The 12,797-nt window shown below is 35.5% G+C and overlaps 1 protein-coding gene across 4 annotated transcripts in view; it reads right to left on the bottom strand.

Moving 5' to 3' along the window:
- IL17REL (interleukin 17 receptor E like) overlaps nucleotides 1–12,797 on the bottom strand; it is a 54,375-nt gene that overhangs the window by 5,288 nt on the left and 36,290 nt on the right. For 3 of the 4 annotated variants that reach the window (XM_039337334.1, XM_039337344.1, XM_039337362.1), the window contains 6 exons: nucleotides 11,593–11,637; nucleotides 10,363–10,420; nucleotides 7,811–7,956; nucleotides 6,350–6,415; nucleotides 4,494–4,551; nucleotides 2,192–2,308 (listed from right to left, as the gene is read on the bottom strand). In XM_039337334.1, coding sequence (XP_039193268.1) covers nucleotides 2,192–2,308; nucleotides 4,494–4,551; nucleotides 6,350–6,415; nucleotides 7,811–7,956; nucleotides 10,363–10,420; nucleotides 11,593–11,637 — 490 coding nt within the window. The remainder of the gene's footprint in view (nucleotides 1–2,191; nucleotides 2,309–4,493; nucleotides 4,552–6,349; nucleotides 6,416–7,810; nucleotides 7,957–10,362; nucleotides 10,421–11,592; nucleotides 11,638–12,797) is intronic. The other variant, XM_039337354.1, reaches the window with a different exon arrangement.

Below are 12,797 nucleotides of genomic sequence, written 5' to 3'. Positions count from 1 at the left end.
ATCACTAAGTAGTAACTAAGACATGAATGTGTGAATCAGCCAATAAATTCGTATTATGACTTTTATTTTCCCAAATTACCATCAGACATAGTAATCCACCAGGATACCATAATTGGAATGCTTGTCTGCTTTTTGAATGAACAGTCTTAGACAATTTGAGAGTTGAATCACAAAACTTACTGTGCCCTAACTCACACATTGATTTTGTTTGTACATTTTTTACTCAGAAATGGAAAGCATGCATACAGGAAGGCCGTACACAGAAAATGAGCCGAGGTGGCGCAGCAGTTAGAGTGCAGTACTGCAGGCCACTTTAGCTGACTGTGTTCAGCAGGTCAGTGGTTCAAATCTCACCGGCTCAAGGTTGACTCAGCCTTCCATCCTTCCGGGGTAGGTAAAATGAGGATCCAGATTGTTGGGGGCAATGTAAATATATATATACATTGCTTACTGGTGTACACCGCTTAGAGAGTGCTTGCACTTAAAATGGTATATAAGTCTCATAAATAAATAAATCCAGGGTTTTTTTAGGAGAAATCAGACAATGGAATTGCAGCAATGCATATTAACATATCTACTGATGCATTCAGGTGTGAAAAGGAAGTAAAATACCATCAATCTTTATCATTGATATTATGGCGCCAACATTGTATTTTCTAATGAATGTGGCAACTTTAGTATAGCATGATTATGGGAAGTTCAAGCTAGTTGGAAAGTACCAAACTGGGGAAGATTGACTTACAGAACATTGGCCGTCTGTAAGCGACAGGTATAAAATCCAAATCTATTATGTAAATGAAGCTGGAGATGTCATACAAATATTAAGTTTTATTGCTGAAGCAAGAAAGGGTCAATCCCTCTCTTGAAAGAAATTTAGAAGTAGTTGGCCTATGCAGTCATGTGGTGGACTCAGCCTCTAATCCAAAAGTCAGTAAGTACATATAGAATTTCTTACAGACATTCCGGATACTTGGCACATCCCAGACAATTTGCCTCACCTTGATTTTAATTTTTTTTTAAATCAATTTTTTGTCAGTAGTTGTCACATTTTCAAAACACAGTGCCAACTACAAAATTAACTGCATATCTAAAAATGCCCTTAGCAATTCGTGTCTCTGGGTCGCATATAATACCCAAAAGCATTCATAGAAAACATTTGGCTTGGAAATGCAGTACCTGCCTGGAAAAAGAAAATAAAGAGACTAAGTAGCATACCAGGATGATAAAGGCAGTAATGGAAAGCAACCATATCCCATTTATAAGAAATGGGTATTTTGGGATTGATTCTACTTGCCCAGATGGGTGATCTATTAATAGGAAAGTTACCTCACTTCTAGAACACATTTTCTAAAAGGATTTGCAAAAAAAGTGGGGGGACTGTACTGATTTGCTTCTTTTGCATGTTTTACCCAGAGAGCATTGGCTGGACATCAGTTTCATTTATAAATTAAGTTTGACTTGCAGAGCTCACCCTCAAAATGATGCATGATAAAGGATGCTTTAGACATTGTCTCTGGTTATTTATTTATAAAAAATATAGAAATTGCTCATCTTCCTCACGAAGGAACTCTGGGAGTTCTATAAGTAAAATATTAAAGCAAAAACTTTATATAAAATTTATATAAGAGGCAAAAAAGTCAAAATTCAACATTAAAATTTAATTAAATTAATTAAAATAATTTAATTATAAATTTATTGCTGGAAGATTTTGTACCCACAATCCTTGTCTTCTATTTCCTCTTTCTTCATAGGCAATATTTTATTATTACTGCCACTGGATCTCAATTAAATTTTGTATAAAAATAGATTTCATGCAAAAACCAGAATGCATGTAAAACAATAGGAACAAAGGGTGCTTTGAAGAGGGAATAATTCCAAATGTAATAAGCTTCTGCAAATGGGTAAAAAAATGCCCTGATCATTCAGTATAATAATCAAAGGAAAATTTACATGATGGAATTGTAAAAGCTATCATTTAAAAAAAACCCACTTGTACATTTTCCCTGTGCAAATTTTTCTTGAACGTATATTGTGAAAATACAAAGCTAAAATAACAAGCCGTTAGCTGATTGCGTATTAGTACTTCTAATAAACTTCCAAGCCAGTGTTGTAAAATTAAAATCTATCGATTATAACTAAAGTTCTATTGTTACAACCAAATTGTTGACTTTTTCACTGCATAAATAAGTACCTGACAAAAGTTTGTGTCCAAGGAGAGCCAACATGATTAGAAATATGGCAAGAAATGCTATGAGAGAGAGGATGCTTAAGGAATATTCATAATATTCTTGAGTCCCAGTAGAAGAGTCTGGAATTAAACAAAATAGTATCTTAGATGTTCATCTAAGAATAAGAAGGCCCTTATTATTTTCCTTCATTAGATTTTGATAGTTCTTCTAGTTAAAGCCAAATCATAGAAAAGAAAAAACAGACCAACGTGCTTCATAACAAAGCACCATGTAAATGAATTAACAGGGATTGGTGGCCATTAACCATTAACCATCATGTTCCAAACAGATAGCAAAGTGGAAGATCCAATGGAGGTTAAAATGGATGTTGACATACTCCAGGAGTGTTGCTGTCATCAGCACACAAACCTACTAATATAGAAAGCCTCCCAGCGGAAAGTTTGCTGGAAATTCAAATAGTGAAATGCCCTAATTTTCAATTGTTTGGAGTGGGAGGAAAGGGTGAAATACACAATAAGATACATGTAAGGAATTCTATATTTTGTCATGTTTCTTATCATCTGTTTGCTTCAATTCCTCTTTGTTTGACAATATGCAAAAGATTCTTTTGTTCCCCAATCTATTATAATAAGAATGGACAGAGAATAATGATTTCTGGGTCAAACAGAGCTATCAAAATTCCTCCATGCTTTCAAAATACTGTTGTATCTTTTGCCCTCAGTACGATTGGCTGAACAATGGGAAATCAATAAGCACTGTGCTTCATCTACATACTATTACAATTCTTCTGTTTGTCTGTAACAGTGGTTCTCAACCTGTGGATCGGGACCCCATTTGGGGTCAAACGACCATTTCACGGGGGTCGCCAAACAACGCAGTCCGCCATTTTTTTCCCCTTTTCCTTAGCTGTGCTACTCCCTTTTATTCTATTGGCTTTTGAAAGCCAATAGAATAGACTTTCTTGAATAGAGTCTAATTCTATTGGCTTTTAAAAGCCAATAGGAATTGTCCAGGCTGTCTCTGCCCTGCTGAGCCCGCCAAAAGTCCCATTCTGCAAACGGTGCTGGACCAGTTGAATAGTCCTCGACTTACGACTGGTTGAGTAGTCCTCGACTTACGACCGGTTGGGGGTCGCGGCATTAAAAAGGTTGAGAACCACTGGTCTATAACCTTTAACTATGCAAAATGGTGCATCATAGGGCAAGAATTTTTGAACCAAAGTATCTCAAATGGACTAACTTACAGAGTGCATCTAAAATACAGGAGCCTTGACTCCCATGGAACTGAAATTTGGCAGATTTTATAAAACATTTTATAACATAAAATTATTGTAATTATTGTATTTTATGACACAATATAAAATGCCATAAAGTATTTCTTGTGGTTTTTTCCTGTCCTCGTGTTTGACTGTACTATATACTGTAGTTCACCACAGGCTATTTTCAAGGCAGAGGCTGTACATCTCTGAATCTCATAGATAATAATCTTGAGAAGCCTTAGTCTTTTTTTTCCTTTTTGTACCTTTGAGTCAACATTGACTACTGCTGACTGCCTTGATAAGTCCCTATACTTTTCCTCCCAGTATTTCAGAACTGGCTTGCCATTGTTTCTCTCTTAGGGCTGAGATAGTGACTGGCTCAAAGTCACACATTTGGCTTTATGCCTAAAGTGGGATTAGAACTCCGGGTCTCCTAGTCTGCCTTAATCACTACATTATACTGGTTCTCATCTTTAGCCTGCCATCACATTCATAGTCAGATTTTATCTATATGTCTGGAGGTTTTATTTGTTAAATCAGTATCTTCTCTTACATAGTCCTCATAAAGCCATCATGACTGTAATCTTGGTAGCTGCATATTATCTTCTTGCAGTTATCACCATGATGGCAATCTCAATAGCTCCATATGTATTTATTAAAGGTTTTCACTTCATTACAACATCTTCACAGGTTCCTCAGAACAACCTTCATATTCCAGAGGCAAATAGTCTTGAATAAAAACCATAATATATCAGCTGCCCATCACAACAGGTTGAAAACTCTAACTCTCCAGACCAATGTTTCTCAACCTTGGCCACTTTAAGATGTGTGGACTTTAACTCCCAGAATTCTTCAGCCAGCCATGGGCTGGGGATTTCTGAGAGTAGATGTCCACACATCTTAAAATTGCCAAAATTGAGAAACACTTCTCTATACCAAAGGATGATGATGGTAGTGTGCTAGCTTCCCAAATCACTTCTATTAGGAAACCTCAGATATTTTGTCTTATCTCATATGCAATAGCCTTTTTTTCTATTGAAACTTACTGCAGGGTAAATCACAGACATATGAAGAAACAGAATAGTCCACATCTGTCCTCCAGCCCTTGTTTAAAAAAAAGAAAAGGAAAACATTTTCCTGAATAATCATGAGAGACAACATGCAATAAAATCCAAGTACATATATTCTCAGGGTTTTTTTAATCATATAGATGAAATACAACATGGGAGAATATTTTAAAAAAATGTTTTGGAGTGGCACTAAATGGAATTCTGTACAAGGGTGCCTTATATGGCTGGGAAACTCCTAAAAATTACAAATAGTTCTTGTTTAATATCTGCCTTGTTTTAGCAATCATTCACTTAGTAACCTTATGACCAAACCTCAAATGTATGACCTTTGCAAATCTGTAAAGCAAAGGAAAGTTGAAGGAAGATTGAAAGTACAGTTGCAGTTTTATTTCACTACTGCTTTGCTTAATGATTGAATTACCAGTCCCAACTACAATCATTAAATAAGGACTATCTATATCTTCTTTTAGTTTTGTGATATGTGAGTGTTATGAGCATAGATCTGAAAGGACAAGATGAATGACTCTGGTCAGGAATAAATCATGGATAGGCTAACAATTCTCTAAGGCCAGCCCTTTGCCAGAAAAGGCCAGCATTGATTAGTTGCTCATTCTTTGTGAACTGTAGAACTGTGCATATTCAAACATTCCCAAGTTCATATTGTCTTACTATCCAAATAAGTCTAAAAAGGAGTCAAATCAACATGGATCCATTTCAAATGTTTTAAACTGGTTTTAGACAGGGTGAGAAATGAAAAGGCTGAGTATCTGGAAGAAGACAAAGCTGTAATAAAAGCTTTCATGGGAGAATTGATTAGGTCTAAAAAGTTAGTAAGAAAAATAAATGATACCAGCAAGGAAAAAAAATCCACTAATTCTCTATATTTTGGTTTGTTTTTTTTTACTTGTGACAATGATAGCTGCAGAGAAATAATTCAATAAACCTGAACTTACAAAAAAAATACTTTGAAGCAAAATACTATATCAGAAGATCACTTCAAAGGCTTGTTGGTGCTCCTAGTTGAACAGAAATATGCCAGAAAATTGGAAATTAAAAGGTATTTGAGTGACTCTTTACAACTCCACTTTCAGGATACCTATCTATACACACCCAAGGACAATGGTACTAGATTGTGAAGGAAGAGCTATGCTCTGAAGCAGCAGAACACACACTGACAACATGGATGCTTTGGCCAGCAGATTATATATCCCAAATTTAAAAGGAGGAGAAAGAAAGAGACTATCCAACTCTTTGTTCCATTTCCTGCCTGCAAAGTAAAGTACTGCTCCTAATGTTTGCGTTTAGCTATTTGATTTATAGAGATGTGTTTATTATTACTGCTCTATGTACATGCTTTTACCTCAGTTGGCCATTAAAAATGCAAGAAACTGATTTGCTGAAGAGTTTGCTGCTACTTATGTTGTGATTGCCCTCTGTTCATGGTCCTCAGGGTATGAAGGTTTTTCCCATCCTGCCCAGCTATGGCACTGCTCCTACTGCCCACCTTTAATGACAGCTGATGGGTTTGGCCATCATTTGGGCTCTGATTTCTCAACATCTGGGGAATTTCACTTCCAACTAAAACAGGGATTGAATCCAGGTTGCCCTTTCAGAAAGCTTTGAAAATATTATCTCTGTCAGTCAGAGATAGTTGCTTTGCATAATTTAAAATGTTGAATCATTTCCCAGATTGTTAATATCATTATTAACATTATTTTAATGTGAGATGTTATGATTTTTATCTTTTACGTGTTTCCCACATACACACACACACACTTTTAGTTATTAATTGCACGCAGATCCATAAGAGAGCATAATATCAAAAAATATACCTTAATGCAGATGTTTGAGCCACAAGGTTTCCCTGAAATGTTGACAGATGGTAAATGTAATCCACCCTGGAAAATACAAGTCAAAACCAAGTCAACTTCAACAAAATAAAGCCGTGTAATCTTTTGGATCTGTTGCCTGCCACTTATTCTGCGGTTTCACAAAATATATTAGCTTTATTCTAATGCAGATTTCACTGCTCCTGACATGTTCATCAAGTGACTTGCTATGCTAGAGTCATCTGAAGGTGCTTTTTAATTGATTTAACATTTGGGAATACATGGGAATATGTCTTATTTCTCAAACTCTAGAAATGATCTTGGAATTTCTGAAATTGCCATTTGTTGATATTATAGAGAACACAGATGTCAGTCAGCAGACACATTGATTTCCAAGAAATAAGGAGAGGGAGGGAGGGAGAGAGGAAGGGAGGGAGGGAGGGAGGGAGAGAGAGAGAGAGAGAGAGAGAGAGAATACAGTATACTCAACATATTGCCAAAAAGAGACTATTGGCTTATGATCATGTTGATACCCCACCCACCCACCCCTCAAAATAATAATACTCTGTCTCTGTTGGGTTTCTAGAATAAAAGCTAGGAGGGAATTTCCAATTTATTTAAATCAGTCTGGAATTAAAAGTTTGACAGCCAATCTTTCTTTAATAAATATTTAATAAATATTTCATTGTAAACATAATACAATATTGCATATTATTTTGTATACTGGAAATTCAGGTGTAATCTCTGGGAGCATTGAAAGAACAATATGGGCGTTTTTTAAAAAAACAAACAAACCCTGATCTCTATGAACAAGAAATAAGTTTTTAGGTCAGCAATAATTGCTGACTGTGAAATTACTATGAGAAAATTTGGAAGGAGTCAGTATGTAAAAGTCAGTATGGAAACTTTGTCTTCAAATCATCATTTCCCAGCATAGCACTAAAGAACATTTCAGGATTTTTTCAAATATATGTCTACTTTTAGAGTAAATCCCTTGCCTACTGTCAAGAATGAAATGTGATGTTTCTTCTGAACTGAGTGTTTATTGTTTCACACAGAGACACACACAATCTTGTCAGACTGAAAGTTCTACTATCTGCATCCAAAATATATTCTGTGAACTATTAGGGAGGGGCTGTGTTGCTTCTTACACTTCTGCAGTACATCACTTCTCTCCTGAAAATCCACCTCCTCACTACATTTCATCATAACTATAGTCCAACTGTATGTATGTAGTTGTTCACTATGATTTAAATATATTGCAGCATTAAGAACTTATGTTCACATGTGTGAATAATTGTGAGCACGGTAAGTGTACATATAGACATATAGTTCTTTCTAACATAAATGTTTCTCATGCATTGCATCCTTCTTAGCATTTTTATCTGAAATGAATTTCACAGACATATCTCCTTCACACTGGATTTGCTTAAGCATCTTTGAAACATAAAAAGTTGTACTAACCACTGAAAAGGCTTTGAGGGTCCCAGTAGAGTTGCATGAATGCAAGTTGGTCCTGTTACATACAAGTACTGAAAACTCTGCTTCAAAATGTGACAAGAAAGAAACTTCTATTTGTTGTTCCATCATAGCAAGTCGCATTTTCCAAGCTGAGAACAGAAAGAAACCCATCAAACTGATATGTAATCCTAGCTGGATTAGTAATATTTCAGTTGACATACCTTATTATTATGACTGGGTTTAGAAAGGGTGATCAAACCAGATCATCCGCTGAATTTCAAGCTGAACCTGGGTCTCCTTGACCTAGTCCAGGGGTAGTCAACCTTGGCTTTTTTATGACTCGTGGACTTCAACTCCCAGAATTCCTGAGCCAGCTGTGCTGGCTCAGGAATTCTGGGAGTTGAAGTCCACGAGTCATAAAAGAGCCAAGGTTGACTACCCCTGACCTAGTCTAACTCACTAACCTCTACACCACACCGGATGTTTATTCTATTCTTAGGCTTACAAATAATAATAAAATGCATTCTCATAGCCCTATGATAAACATTCTTTTTAAAAAATATTTCATACACTCATAATTTTACATTTTTATAATATTATGATGGAATCATATTCCATGAAGAGGTTTTGAACCAAGCTCCAAAAGCATCCTCCTCTCCAAGAGTCTTATTTCTACTTCTAAAATTTGCAATCAAAAGCTTCCACATTCATCAATTCAATTTAATTCAAATCTGTTGGCAAAAATGTTGGTTGCAGGAACTGGGTGTGGCTAGTCTAGAGAAAAGGTGGACTAAGGGAGAGATGGTAGCAGTGTTCCGATATTTGAACAAAAAGAAGAGGGGGTCAAGCTATTTTCCAAAGCACCAGAAGGCAAGACAAGAAAACAATAGATGGAAACTAATCAAGGAGAGAAGCAACCTGGAATTAAGGAGTAATTGCCTAACAGTGAGAACCATTAAGCAGTGGAATGGCTTGCATTCAGAATTGTGGGTACTCCATCACTGGAGGGTTTTAAGAATAGACTGGACATCCACTTGTTTGAAATGGTATAGGGTCTCCTGCTTAGCAGAAAGTTGGACTAGAAGATCTTCAAGGTCCCTTCTGACTCTGTTATTCTGTATTGCGTAAAATGCCTAACTTGACCATGTGATCCTAAGAAAGCTATTGGAAAAAATATGTGAAAGTTCATTCCTTCAGGAGCATAATAAACAATCAAATAATCAGAATAAAGCTGGAAAACCTCCAATTTTTAACAAAGTTTCCAACAAATACTAGCCCTGGGCTGGATACCTACAAAGATTGCAGCAAGGGTGTGGTGCTTTCATGCACTTTAAAATGTCACCCCAGATTAAGTTAAACTCATAATTCTTAATTAGTAATTTATACTCATATTGGAAAATACTAAAAATGTGAAAGGAATAAGGAGTAACTGGAAAATATTAATCTAAATCTGCCTAAACTGCAGATTCCAGCTTGATCTGAATGATTAATAGACAATCAGCCTCAGTCTGAAATAGTCAGTTTACAGATGATTTCCATTAGAATGAAAAACTGAATTGTAACTGGCTTTTGGAGGGAGCTTATGGAACAGAGATGTATGTGAATCAACCTTTCACAAATCACTCTGATGTCATGCAGATGAGATGATCTTTGGGAGTGACACTCACCTGCAGGTTTTGGATATCTCCTTCAACTATTTAATATACAGAATTAGCAGATAAGTACATAGGGATTTAAGTATCTATTAAGTGATTCCTATCTTTCAGTGGATCTGTGTTTGTAGTTTTAATCATAAAAAGCAATTTGTATTAAAGTATTCCTTATATGAAGAACAATCTATTGAAAACTTATCAATTAAATTAATTGCTTGTTCTGCTTTCTTATGTGGGCAATGAATTGTAAGGACATCCTATCTAAAAAAAACAGAGACAATCAAGAAATTCATAAACACATACTAATCTTCTTTTCATTAAAATTAGGACTTTACTGGATTGGCTGAAATAAATTTAATATTTCTGTAAATTCTGTATGGGAATTTTATTGGAACAGGATGAAGACCAGCAGCTAGTATAATTAATAGATGATGACATACAAGTCAAAAGTTGCACTTCAATGAACGTCCCTATAGCTTAGAAAATGTTTGATTTATTCTAAAGGAATAAACACTATATACACTATATGATGAAAAATTGTCATGTTCCAAAAACCAAGAAAGAGACTTGTACCATAAAACATATAATATGAGAACTATTAGAGAGGAGTTGTCTTCACTCTCTTTTTCCCACACAAACTATCTAAACTGTGTTGTCTCTTGCTCCTCTGAAATGCATTTCCTCTTCTCCTGGGAATTTTATCATTTTATCACAAAAATACCACAAATCAAAAGATATATTCTCACACTACTTAAAATTCTTCACGTTTAAATGATAGTAATAATGAAATCATTTACATGTTATGCTATGTATAGACCAAACTATTTCTACATGCTTTGGTTATTGTTAGTCATTTAATCCATTATGAATTACAATTACATTACATTACAATTAATATCTTACCTTGAAATTGTCCATGATTGAATGGGCACTTAACCCAGATGTTGTGCTCAGTTGCAAACTAAAAAGTTTAAGAGAAATTAACATTTAATTTGAGTTATCCAGCCTGAATTTTCTATTGCAATAAACTGAAGCAAAATGTTGAATGGATTGAATCTCTGTCTCTGGAGAAATTGTCCTATCAGACTGAATGACAATGTTGCTTATAAGGTTAATAAGACCAAAGAAATAATAGAGCAACCTATGGCTGCATCCTAAAGAGTAAGCCCACTATAACCAATCAGATAAACTTTTGAACAAATATCCATAAAATTAAACAATGAAACTCTTCCTAGATATTTTAATGAAGGGTAGTGGGGATAATGTAACAATAATTTATAATTTGCATCCTATTCCAATTTATGATGCACTATATGTTAATTCCTTACCATATCTATAGCTTTTTGACCCACATGAGCTGGATTTATCAGTCATGCTATGCCAAAACTATTCAAAATTTTAGTATGAATTTGATATAAATTAGCAATTGCCCTTTAAAAACCATGGCTTATGGATTCATGCATTGTATGAATCAATTGTGGTTTGTTCAATAAACTATGTTAAACCTATCACTGTTTGCAACAATGGATGATCCAGACCATACTGTTGGATACCTTTTCTACCATAACATTTATGTATAATTAGCATTCTGGGTCAACAAAAGTGTTTATATTATTAGTCGTGCTTGTTTCTTCCAAATTATCTCTGAAAGGTGATTATACTTAATGTCAACATATACATGGTACCTTTACACAGTGTACACATTTTACAGTTCAAGCAGTGTTAGCTATTGATATGGGCTTGTGAAGGATGGGAAGGAGCTCTAAAATTATCTTCCACCCTACTATATGGCTAAGACAAATTCTTCCTCTGAAATTGACATTTGTTTCAAAACGACATATCACCTGATTTCAGTGGAAAATTACCCACCACCACATGGACACACAAGTCAAATGCCAGGTTCAGAAAAGAGACTCTCTTCAGAATTCCTGGTGGGATAAATTTTTCCACCATATCTACTAAACTATTAGTTTCAAGCTCCATCAGAACAAGAGACTTGCACATTAAAAAAGTTCATTACTGTATCAAATCAAATCAAATCTGTATTGAGACCATAAACCAGAATAAGGGTCATAACCTCTCACTTAGACATGGCAATTGGATAAATGGATAAGTTGTTAGGAAATAATATACCTTCATACAAAGACTTGGATGTGTATCAACTCGGGAATATTTCACCTGATTGAAAAAAGATTATTAAATTGTTAGCCAACCCTGAAAAGACAAGCATCTGAACAAGAACATTCTATAAAGTTTTAATGATATATCATGCACAATGAACACAATTGGAGTGAAGGGGGAAATCAATCTCTGCTGACCCTAGTCCCTGGCTGTATTTGTCTCCACAACTCCTCCCTCTGCACTGAAACTATTCTTTACTTGGACAAGAATATTAGATTTGTAATGGAGGCTATCTGATCTGATCTCTGCTAAGAGCAGGAATTGTAAAAGAAATCTCTGGTGCTAAGAAAGGGATGGGAGAGTCTTAAAAGAGTATTAACAATGAGCAGAGGGTTGCTGTAGATTAGAATCAGTTTCATCTAGAAAAAGGGTGGTTAGCCCTTTAGACTTGCCTCTGGAAAAAGTTCTCAAGCTTGATGAATTCACTATTAAACGAATTTTGGTTTTCGTAATTAATTGGTTTGAAAAATCTATATAATACCCCCATACCTTCCTGACAATAAACCTACCATGATTCCATTTCTGACAATGCTTTGCTGACAGATGATTCTTTTAACTATAACATGCTTATTAACAGAAGACCATTCCATAACCTGCTTAACAGTCACCCATGCCATGGTAATTCCTATTTGAACTATTGTAATATGTTCTACATGGGGATGCCCTCAGTTGGCTCAAACCAAAACTTTTAAACTTTTAAAGCTCTACATGGCTTGGGGCCAGTTTATTTGAAGAACTATCTCTCCCCAGTTACCTCTACCTGGCCCATCAGAGTGGGAAGGCAGAGCCTGTTGAAGGTCCCATCGAGGAAATAAAACTGGTGGAGCTAAGAGAAAAGATGTTCTCTGTAGTGGGTCTCTCCCTTATTCCTCCAGTGATGAGTTTCACCACCTTGTTATTTTGCAGTAAAACTACAAAGACATGGTTCTGTCAGTAGTCTTGGGGAACCCGGATTAATATGGAGCCAATCAAGTGACTTGTTTGACTTGTTTGTTGCTGCTATGAGGGAGAAGGGACTGACGGTGGGGTTAAATTGTCACATTTTATTGTTGTACACCACCTAGAATCATTATGTGGGATTTGGGTGGCCATATAAATCTGTTTAATAAATAAAATAAAAACTCAAATGAGTAAGCACCCCCAAAATAGGCCATGTC

This window comes from Crotalus tigris, unplaced genomic scaffold (genome assembly GCF_016545835.1).
Source record: "Crotalus tigris isolate CLP2741 ecotype Arizona unplaced genomic scaffold, ASM1654583v1 scf7180000017549.6302385, whole genome shotgun sequence".
Classification (NCBI taxonomy): Eukaryota; Metazoa; Chordata; class Lepidosauria; order Squamata; family Viperidae; genus Crotalus; species Crotalus tigris.
Note: the sequence above shows the minus strand (reverse complement) of the source record. Positions and strands in the feature narration are given on the sequence as shown.